At 48.6% G+C, this 11,273-nt stretch overlaps 1 protein-coding gene across 9 annotated transcripts in view; it reads left to right on the top strand.

Moving 5' to 3' along the window:
* Positions 1 to 1,984: 1,984 nt before the first annotated feature.
* Positions 1,985 to 11,273, top strand: part of LOC147361245 (ninein-like protein) — a 96,650-nt gene continuing 87,361 nt past the window's right edge. For 5 of the 9 annotated variants that reach the window (XR_015139958.1, XM_086334978.1, XM_086334977.1 and 2 more), the window contains exon 1: positions 1,985 to 2,464. Coding sequence is in view for 4 of the 9 variants with exons in the window: in XM_086334978.1 (XP_086191104.1) it covers positions 2,000 to 2,464 (465 nt within the window). In the remaining 5 variants the exon portion in view is untranslated. The remainder of the gene's footprint in view (positions 2,465 to 11,273) is intronic. The other 4 variants (XR_015139959.1, XM_086334982.1, XM_086334981.1 and 1 more) reach the window with 1 other exon arrangement.

Raw genomic sequence — 11,273 nt, 5'->3', positions numbered from 1 at the left:
TACTCTTGCCTGGAAAATTCCATGGACAGAGGAGCCTGGTGGGATACAGTCCATGGGGTCCCAAAGAGTCAGATATGACTTAGCACACATGCTTATCCAGTGATTATTTTTAAAATTTCTAAATTACAGATGAGGAAACTGAGGAAACCAAAGGTTAAATGACTGGGTGGTTCACAAACAGCCAGTATATGGCACTATGATTCCCATGTTGTTATTGTTGTTATTCAGTCTCTAAGTCGTGTCCAACTCTTTGTGACCCCATGGACAGCAGCATGCCAGGCTCCTCTGTCCTCCCAGAGTTTGCTCAAATTATATCCATTATATATACAGCTTTGACATACTCTTTTCCCAATTTTGAACCAGTCCACTGTTCCATGTCCAGTTCTAACTGTTGCTTCTTGAGCTGCATACAGGTTTTGCAGGAAGCAGGTAAGATGGTCTGGTATTCCTATCCCTTTAAGAATTTTCCACAGTTTGTTGTGGTCTACACAGTCAAAGGTTTTAGCATAGTCAATGAAGCAGAAGTAGATGTTTTTCTGGAATTCTCTAGGTTTTTCCATGATCCAGCAGATGTTGGCAATATGATCTCTGGTTCCTTTGCCTTTTCTAAATCCAGCTTGAACAGTTGAAAGTTCTCGGTTCACACACTTTTGAAGCCCAACTTGAAGGATTTTGAACATTACTTTAGCATGTGAAATGAGTACAGTTGTGCAGTAGTTTGAACATTCTTTGGTACTGCCCTTCTTTGGGACAAGGGCAAAGGAAAATACAATCTGTCACTGCTTCCACTTTTTTCCTTCTATTTGCCATGCAGTGATGGGACCGAGTGCCATGATCTTAGTTTTTTAAACGCTGAGTTTCAAGCCAGCTTTTTCACTCCTCTTTCACACACATCAAGAGGCTCTTTAGTTCCTCTTTGCTTTCTGTCATTAGAGTGGTATCATCTGCGTATCTGAGATTGTTGATATTTCTCCTGGCATTTTGCATGATATACTCTGCATATAAGTTAAATAAGCAGGGTGACCTTAAACACCCTGGACCTACCCCTTTCTCACTTTTGAACCAGTCCATTGTTCCATGTCCAGTTCTGTTGCTTCTTGACCCACATACAAGTTTCCCAGGAGACAAGAAAGGTGGTCTAGTATTCCCATCTCTTGAAGAATTTTCCACAGTTTGTTGTGATCCACACAGTCAAAGGCTTTAACATAGTAATGCAGAAGTAGATTTTGGGGGGCATTCTCTTGCTTTTTCCACAATCCATCAAATGTTGGCAATTTGATCTCTGGTTTCTTTGTCTTTTCTAAACCGAGCTTGTATATTTGAAAGTTCTCAGTTCATATACTGCTGAAACTTGAAGGATTTTGAGCATAACCTCGCTAGCATATAAAATGAATGCAATTGTACATTAGTTTGAACATTCTTTGGCATTGCCCTTTTTGGAATTGGACTGAAAACTGACCTTTTCCAGTCCTGTGGCCAGTGGTGAGGTTTCCAAATTTGCTGACATATGGAGTGCAGCACTTTAACAGGATCATCTTTTAAAGTTTTAAATATCTCAGCTGGGATTCTGTCACTTCCACTAGCATCATTTGACATACAATTTATTCACCAGCTGGTGAGTGAGAGAGAACCAAGCAAGCAAAGAGTAAGGAACAGGAGAGGAAAGACAGTCTTCACTCTGGCAACACACACTGTTGGGAATTTAGGGGAATTTCCATCAACTGGAATCGACCAGGGTCTTGGCAGCTTGACCACCTCGGCGTGGCCTGACTTTCTGCTGGCCCCTCCCTGTCTGGGAAAGGTCACAGGCACAGCGTAAAGGCTCTGGCATCACTCCGAGCAGCAGAGCATGGTGCTCAACTTGGGTTTAAGGTGTGTTGCCTGGTTTGCTTCCAAAAGAGGATGCTAGACCGACACCTGAGAACAGGGGTGCATTGCTCACAGAGATCAGCAAAGTCAGCCCCTTGGTTCATCCCTTGAGGCTCTAAATTTTCCCAAGATGTTCCCGGGGCAGCGCGTAGCCCTCTCGTCCTTTAGGATCCCCACCCCGCCGACTCCAGACGGGGCCCCACCCACTGCGGGCCCGCCCACCGACCCCACCCACTCGGCACGGGCCACGCCCCTCTTGAGGGGGCCCCGCCCCTGGCTTTGCCCCGCCGCGGAGGGTCCCGCGATCTCTGGCCCCGCCTCTCCGCCCCGCCTCTCCGCCCCGCCGCGCCCCTCCGGCTCCGCCTTTAAGTTGGGGCCCGCCCCCGACTCAGGCTCCGCCTTCCCTGGTCCCGCCCAGGGCTCGGCCCTCGTTGCCCCGCGCCGGGAGCAGCCTCAGCGCCTGCAGGCGGGGAGGAGAGCGGCTCCCGGGCCTTCAGACACAAAGAGCGGCGGCGAGACGCGGCTAGGAGCGGAGCGCACGCTCGCGCCCTTGGTCTGTCCCCGCGCGGACGGGACCCGAGACGCCGCAGCCCAGGTGAGCCGAGCGCGGGGGTAATCGCGCACCCGGGGGCGTACAGTGGCGGGCGCTGGGACCGCGGGCCGGGGCTCCGCGCCTCGCTCTGCCCCCGGGCCTGGGGGCCCCTGAGTCAGTCCGGAGGGAACTCGCTTCCCTCGAGACCCTGGGGCGCGGGGCGGCTTCGGTAGAGCCAGGCCCTCTCGCGGGTCGCGTCTGGGTTGCCGCTCCAGGACCTTGGCTCAGGTGGCCGGCGGGCGATCGGCTGGAGTCCCAAGGCGGCCGGGCCGGTCCTCTAGGCGGCTGCTGGCGTCCAGTTACTGCTCGGGATGAGCTCTGAGTAAGATCGCCTCACTGTGCAGAAGCTCTGCTTCCTACCTGCTTCCTTTTGCTGTATTACGAGTTTGCACTTGAAAAAATTGTTAGAAATAAGGACTCACGCTCTGGGGCGGAAAAGTTTGTTATGAGTTTTGTATGCTGTAAGTAGTTTTTGCAGAAGCGCGGCTTTCCTCCCGCGGGTGCGCTCAGTCGCGGATCCCATAAATCATACTGATAACTGGAAACTCCTTGTTGAGCTGTGTATTTGCACAAGATGGAAGTGAGGAAGTTCGCTCGGGTCCTTTCTGCTCCTGGAGACTTAGGCCGAGCTGTGGAACGGCCCCGGGGGTGGTGGTGCAAGGGAAGGTGGGGTTGGGGGCAAGAACTGGGAGCCGGTGGTCTTGTGATGGTCCAGGCTGGAGGATCGAGTGATGCTCGCGGTCCCACCGCCAGCACTGTCAATAGGACGGAGCGACGGTAAGCTGCTCTTGAGGGGCTGCTGCTGAAATTATAGTTCAGGTTCAATAAAAAAAATAGATAATCGTTTTTGCAGAATGGTAAAATAACAGGCCATCTCCAAAGCACCTGAATCTCAGATAACATTTTACGTCATCAAACTAGGAGAACAGTTTATCGAAAAGTTAGGGTTTTAACATTTTTTAATTGAGGAATTTATCTTATTTACCTTTTCTTTTTGGCCACTCCGCTTGTGGGATTTGAGTTCCCCTGACCAAGGATCCAACCTATGCCACCTTCCTGGAGTCCTAACCACAGGACCACCAGAGAATTCTGTTCAGTTGAGGAGTTTATATAAACTTTGATGGATAGCTGTTTTTCTCTAGCTCATGTTTACCCCAGACATTGCAGTTTGCAGGGCTTCTCGGAGGTGGATGGGCTGTGTCATTGTGCACAACATGCTGGGGATTCATCCTTTAGTGTTACAGTAGTACCCTTACATATGAACCTTCAAGTTGTGAACTTTCAAAGATGCAAATGTGCATCGCATCACCATCAGGCAGGAGTGAAATTGCAGGTTGTCCTCCATCTGTGGCTGATGATCCTTCACCTCTACCATCTCCCATCTCCTTTAGTCAGTAACTCTTCTTGCCTGTTGTAACTCTCCTTGCCTGTTTAGTCAGTAACTCTTCTTGCCCCTGTGTGCCAGCTGTTGTACTGTAGTTTTTCAAGGTACTGTACTGTAAGATTAAAAATGTTTTCTTTATTTTTTTTGTGTTTGTTTCATTTGTGTGAAAAGTATTGTAAACCAACTATAGCACAGTGCTATATAGCCGATTTTGTTAGTTGGGTACCAGTGCTAACTTTGTTGGACTTATGAACAAATTGGCTTTAAGGACATGTTCTTGGAATGGAGCTTGTTCATATGTAGGGGACTTACTGTAGTTTGATTCTGTGTCTTGAGTCCTTACGAACATCTGGTGGTGGGAAATAGAGTAACAGAAGAGTTGCAGAGTTCTATCTGAGTATTCAAGGTGTTCAGATCCTGCCCTTTTATGGTGAGTGGCTTTAGGTGCTGGTTGCTGGTTACTGGATGGTTTGTTTCTTTTTTTTGAAGATGGCGCATGTGGTGTTTGGGGCATGTGATAGATCCCTCTGTCCATGTTCTTTCTACGTTGGACACTTAGCTTTGGATCTTGCCACAAGCAGGCAGTTGCTGAACATCTCTCTTCTTCTCTGACTCAAGATAGGTCTAGAAGAAGGAGGCAAAAACAGTGTCTGGCGTGCCTTGAAGTAGAAGTTTCAGAGGTGGAGTCACTTGCGTGGCATGGCTTCTGACTGAAGGAATAGTGCTCTCCAACTTGGAAGAGTGTTTCCAGTACCCAGGCCACTTTGCCGTCTGGTTCCATGGTCATTCCCTAAAAAGTTGAGTGGCAGTAGCTGTAACTGGACTTTAGGTTTGAACTTAACTTAGTCCTTGGCTTCAAGTGCAGTGAAGTGAAATGAAGTGAAGTGAAGTCGCTCAGTCGTGTCCGACTCTTTGTGACCCCATGGACTGTAGCCTACCAGGCTTTTCTGTCCATGGGATTTTCCAGGCAAGAATACTGGAGTGGGGTGCCATTTCCTTCTCCAAGTATGAATTAGGAATTCAGGCTCAAGGCCAGCAATTTGGTTAATCACAAGCAGGAGGCCAGACTCTACCTGGAGCTATTTGGCGGGTGGTGGCAGCAGAAGGTTTTCCCTGCCCCAGCCCCAAGGTGACCTTGAGCCCGCTGGTGAGACCTCTCCACCAGGGGATTCTGACTGTCAGCATTGTTTGGCTTGTGAACTATGGGACCAAGGGGTTCTTTTGGGCATTCTGTATTTTTAGTTTCTTGGTGGAAGTTGGAGTTTGCATCTGCTCTGATAGTTGCACATTTCTTTCTCAACTCTGGATGGCCCTTCCTTAGACTTGGGGGCTGAGGTACAGGCTTTGGGTGGGCTTATGTGGCTCATTGCACAGGTGGTGTGTCCCTGGTACCTGGGCCCCATGCCGTGCTGAGCTACTGTCAGAAATGGAGCCGATTCTCTTGGTGATTTCTGTTTAAGTTGTGCCTAAGCACTCACTGTGGGCCAGGCTCTCTTCTCAGTGCTTCGGGTAAATTCCTTTGGCTGGTGCTCACAGCAGTCTGCTGAGCTGGCTGTACTGTGGTTCCCATCTCGAAGACTGGTACTTCATTGCCTCAGTGACAACGTTGTTTCTTTACATTAGAAAGAAAATGAGGGTTTTTCAGTGTTGGTGACTGAAAACCAAAACCAAAACCAAAACAAAAAAAACCCATGAAGCTGTGACTAACATCATCTGTCTAGTCATCCTAAGTGCGGGACAAGAGAGGAACTGTCAACCAAATTCCATCTGTGAACAAGAGTGTAGATGGCTTAATAAACTGGCCTTGCATTCTGTGGGCCTCCTGGATGTGTCTGTCCTTGGAAGTAACAATAACAACTAACAATAGTAACAAAAGAGCTGGAGTGTAGGAGTGTGGTTCACGCCAGGTGGTGGCGTTGCTCTCAGGGTCAAAGATGGCATGAATTTAAGAGCCAGCATCACATCATGTAATGAAACATTCACAGATTTGGGGTTCAGTTTCAGGGCACAGGGGTTTCCTTGTGCCCTGGTAAAGAATCTGCCTGCAATGCGGGAGGCCTGGGTTTGATCGCTAGGTTGGGAGGATCCCCTGGAGAAGGGAACCACTGCCCACTCGTGTTCTGGCCTGGAGAATTCCATGGGCAGAAGAGCCTGGCAGGCTACAGTCTATGGAGTCACAAAAAGTCGGACACGACTGAGCGACCTTCACTCTCTCACTTCAGGGCACAGGAATTTTGTCAACGATTGTAAATTCTCTAACAACCAACAAGACAGTCTGCTCAGTGGAGAGTTTGATGAGCAGGCAGGCTGTCATACCCCAGGGAGAGCTCCCTGTACCTGGACCATCTCCACCTGCCCTGCGCTCAGGGGTCCCGAGGCGCCGCTCCATCCAGCCACCTGGCCTCTCGGCTTCCGGCTGCGTCCCCGGAAGTGGGCAAAGCCAAGTAAAAGTGGGCAGCGTCACCAGTTCTCCAGCTGGGGCCGGATGACAGAGCCGGGGGTAGACCAGACTCTTCCGCTCACACTGGGGGACGCTGACCCCGTGATAACAGGAAGGGCTGTGCCGCCGCCTCCCGGGCATGATACTGCTCACTGCAGCCACCACTGAGCCCCCTGGGCCCAGGTGACTGGTTCTGTGGTTCGGCTCCCGAGAAAGCCGCTGCTGTCTGAGGACCTAGATTAAGAAAGGGACAGGGCGAGTTTGCCCCTGGACTGGGCCACTGTCTGCATCAATGACCTGTGCTCGCTGCTGGTCGCACTCTAACAGGTCGTTCGCAAGGTTCTACATAATTAATCAGACTTAGTCGGTCCTGCTCTGTGGCAAAAAAGTAAAAACATAGCTGGTAGTTACATGCAGCAGTGTGACTTCAAAATTAAGCAGTTCTTGATACATTTTTAATTCTTTTTTAATACTCATTATTTCAAGTTGAACACACAAAATAAGGTGTTGACTGCCCTGCTGTGGATGCCCCTTAACTAAGTGACTGATCAAAGTTATGGTCCCAGATAACCTCCTGATAAGAGGTGCAGAGAAGGACACAGCCTTGCTTGGGGTATTGCTGCGGTAACCTGAATCTCGTGTGGGAAACAAACTACATTTGAGTCACATTCTACAAAGTAACTGGCCTCTGGCCTCTTTTCTGGGTATGCTGGGTCTTCGGTTGCTGCTCGGGCTTTTCTCTAGGTGGCGTAAGCGGAGGCTGCACTCTGGTTTGCGGCGCGCAGGCTTCTCACCTCTCTCTGCAGAGCCCGGCTCCAGGGCCTGTGAGCTTCAGCGGCTGCTGCTTGTGGGCTGGAGAGCGCAGGCTCGGTTTGTGGCTCACGAGCTTAGTTGCTCTGCAGCATGTGCGGTCTTCCTGGATCAGGGATCGAACCTGTGTCTCCTGCATTGGCAGGCGGATTCTTTACCACTGAACCACCAGGGAATTCCTGGCCTCTGTACTCTTAAACTTTCAGGGCCAAGAAACACAAAGAAAGATGAGGAACTATTCCAGTTGAAAGAGTGCTGAGGGATCTGAGAACTATATACAGTGCTTAGCTGTGGACTGGATTCGGGGGAGGGTAGCTGTAAAGGACATTATTGGGTCAGTGGGCAAAATTTGAGTGTGAAGGTGGATGGGCCAATAGTATGCTAGCAATATCATGTTTCCTGAGTCTGATAACAGTGCTGTGACCATGTGCTTGTGTTTGTAAATACATGTGGAAGTAGGGCGTTGACCAAAAAGTTCATTTGGGTTTTTCTGTTACATCTTGTGAAAAGCCTGAACAAACTTTCTGGCCAATTCTATGTTTAGGGATAAGACGGCACATAGTCTAAAACTTCATGGGGTAAGGGGGAGGGGAGAAAATGATCATATGGACGTAGGATCAATGGGGCAAAGTGAAAGCAAGACATTGGTGAAGTTATCTAGGCAAAGAGTGTTGGCGAATTCTTTGTACTGTTCTTGCAACTTCTCTATGCATTTGAAATTGAAAGTACATCAGAATAAAAAGTTACAAAAACAAATGTCTGCCCTGGATTCACAGCAATGTAAAACTCTGCCACTGATAAAAGCTTACACTATTTCATCTTTTCTAAGATGCATTTTTTTCATCTTCTCACTTCTCTGAATTTGGGTTGAATTTTTTTTTTAATTGTTGTTGTTGTGCTGGGTCTCCGTTGCTGCACACCTGCTTTCTCTAGTTGAGGTGCATGAGGCCTGGTCTTCATTGTGGTGCACAGGCGTCTCACTGCGGTGGCTGCTCCTGTCGTGGAGCACAGGCTCTATGCTCACAGGCTTCAGTGACTGCAGCACTTGGGCTCGGTGGTTGTGGCACAGGGGCTTAGTTGCTCCGTGGCATGTCACATCTTCCCAGCTCAGGGATTGAATATGTGTCCCCTGCATTGGCAGATTCTAACCCACTGGATCACTAGGGAAGTCCTTGCGGGTGCATCTTACGATCGACGCTGTCTTAGAATTCATCGTGTCAAGTTTTGACAGAGTTTTCCTTTCTTTGTCCTTTGTCTTAGCATCAGAGGCACCTTGGGTTTGATGAAATGTGGTATTCTCTCTGGGCTCCCCTGGCGGCTCAGACAGTAAGGTATTCTCCCTGGCTGTGTTGTTTGAAGAGGTGGGAAAAGAAGATGGTGCTTTGAGTAGCTTTGTGTGTCAAGTTTCGCTCACAGGAAGTTTTACTCAGCTAGTGTCTTTGCCCCAGGCCAGATATCTAGCTGCCTTTGCTCATTTCCACTTCTGTGCCTGCTAGGTATTTCAAACTCAACACATTCCAGGCTGGATTTCTGTGTTCACCTCTACCCACAAACTGCTCTTCCTCTGGGTTCCTGTCTCAGAGTGGAACCTGACTTTTAGCCAGAGTTGGCTCAAAATGGGCCCCTGAGAGGAGCGCAAGGACCCGTCAGTGCTTACAGAGATGGGGTGTGGGTGCATCCCGGTCTCACCTGGGACACAGGCTGATTTTAGACTGCCTAGTTTTTGTCTTTGGGCTCCAAATATCTGTGCCTCGTTTCCCCCATTTGTCAAATGAGGATATTTTCCTCAAGTCTATGAAGATAATGGACAAGCAAGTTCAGTAACCATAAAACTCTGAAATCCTGTGACTTAAAACAGGAGAGCATTTTAGGAAGACTTTTATAGTATCATTCAAAGTGAGCTCCCCGGAGAAGGCAATGGCACCCCACTCCAGTACTTTTGCCTAGAAAATCCCATGGACGGAGGAGCCTGGTAGGCTGCAGTCCATGGGGTCACTAGAGTCAGACACAACTGAGCGACTTCACTTTCACTTTTCACTTTCATGCATTGGAGAAGGAAATGGCAACCCACTCCAGTGTTCTTGCCTGGAGAATCCCAGGGACGGGAGGCCTGGTGGGCTGCCGTCTATGGGGTCGCACAGAGTCGGACACGACTGAAGCGACACAGCAGCAGCAGCAAAGTGAGCAGCAGCAAAGTGAGCTCCCATGAAGCAGACCTGCTCTGAGCTCCCATGTCAGTGAGGGCAGGGGTGTGGGCAGCCAGTACTTCCTCCCAGGCTTCTTTCCCGAATGGAGTCCGGTTCCTGGATGAGTCAGGGTGGTGTTGGTTTTACACCGGATGCTGGCAGGCACCACCAGGAGCAGGGCTGTTTTATAGAACTGGCCGTGCCTGGTGCTCCCAGGGTCCTCTCCACCCTGGGGCCACTGGTCAGTGTCACTGGAACTTGCGTGGCATCGTATTGTCTCACTAGTCTTGAACCGCTCATGTGTCAGACTTGGGAATGGCTCCATCTGAACCTTTTTAGCCCCGTTTGATTTAGGAAACTGCATCAGCTCAGGATGGTAACACTTTACTATTTTGTTTGGCATGGACTTCAAGCAACTGCAATAGCAAAATACGGTGATTCCCCATGGCCTGGTTTCTTCACTGCTGTGTTTTGTCTACATTTTGGGTGATTGCTTCTTGGCATTTTTTGTACAATAATTTTATTTATTTGTTTGTTTCTGGCTGGGCGGGGTCTTTGTTGCTGTGAGGCCTTTTTCTCTAGTTGCAGTGTGCAGGCTTCTCGTTGCGGTGACTTCTCTTGTGCACAGGCTCTAGGGCGTGCAGGCTTCAGTAGTTTCGGTATGGGGGCGGGCTTAGTTGTTCTTCCGCACGTGGGATCTTCCAGAATCAGGGATGGAACCCATGTTGCTAGTGGACTCTTTACTGCTGAGCCACCAGGGAAGCCCACTTCTTGGCATCTCTGAGTCTGCTGCTGGGCCACTGAGTTGTTGGTGTTGACAGTGACCTTCACAGCAGGCTCATTCTTCAGAAGGAGAAACCCAGGGTTTCTGAGTTTTGCTGAATTCTGCGGACTTTTAAATATGTGTAGAGAACAAAGAAGATCAGCAATTTTGTGTGATTTGCCTTTAGGCTCCTAAAGGCTTGGCTGGAATTTAAGATAAGAAAGTTGGATAACACTGAGCAGGGGCAAATTGTTCCTGCCACTGCTAAGTCACTTCAGTCATGCCCGACTCTGCGACCCCATAGACGGCAGCCTACCAGGCTCCCCTGTCCCTGGGATTCTCCAGGCAAGAACACAGGAGTGGTTGCCATTTCCTTCTCCGATGCATGAAAGTGAAAAGTGAAAGTGAAGTCGCTCAGTCGTGTCCGACTCCTAGTGACCCCATGGACTGCAGCCTACCAGGCTCCCCCGCCCATGGGATTTTCCAGGCAAAAGTACTGGAGTGGGGTGCCATTGCCTTCTCCGAAATTGTTCCTAGGGTTTTCTAAATAGATTTTGTAGTCTTTGTTATTTTATTCTCTTGTGTTCTTATTGCCAACACAAAATGAGAAAGGTTCTGGCAAAGGGAAAGTTTCTTAACAGATGAATAGAAATGGACTGGGACACAGAGTGTTGGGTTAAAGTAATGCTTTTAATTTGGGGGACTATCCGAGTTAATGTTCTTTCCTTATAATTAGGTTTCCTAATATAAAATTCTTGCGTAACATTAGGACATTCTTGGTTTGGTTTCGAGCTAGAAGGACGTTTTCTCATATATTCTGGATTTCAGATTCCTGAACTTAGTCATGGAAAAACTTTTTTTTTTTTTGGTATTTAAAACTGCTTTGTGGGTTTATATGCTATCAGTAGGCATGAGGCAGGATGTAAAAGTTGGTAGTTCTGTGTAGTTAGACCTCAGTATGTGTTCACTTACCAACTCTGTGACTTTGAGCAAATTACCTAACCTCTCTATGCCTCAGTTTCCTTGCTTTTAATATAAGGATGATAATACATATACATACATATATATATATGGATGATAACAGCACCTCCCTCACAAGGCTAAATTCCTCAGTTTTAGGAATGTGCCCATTAAAAGATGAGTGCTCAAGAAATACTAGTTTTGTATTATCAAAAGTTTATTTAGCAAGAGCGAGCATTCTGTGGAGGTGTCAAAGGTCGAGACATCTC

The sequence above is a fragment of the Bos grunniens genome, chromosome 13, assembly GCF_055505025.1.
Source record: "Bos grunniens cultivar Pamir isolate PY7600 chromosome 13, Bosgru_T2T1.0, whole genome shotgun sequence".
Lineage (NCBI taxonomy): Eukaryota > Metazoa > Chordata > Mammalia > Artiodactyla > Bovidae > Bos > Bos grunniens.
The sequence above is the reverse complement of the archived record's forward strand: the minus strand, read 5'-3'. Positions and strand labels throughout refer to the sequence as shown.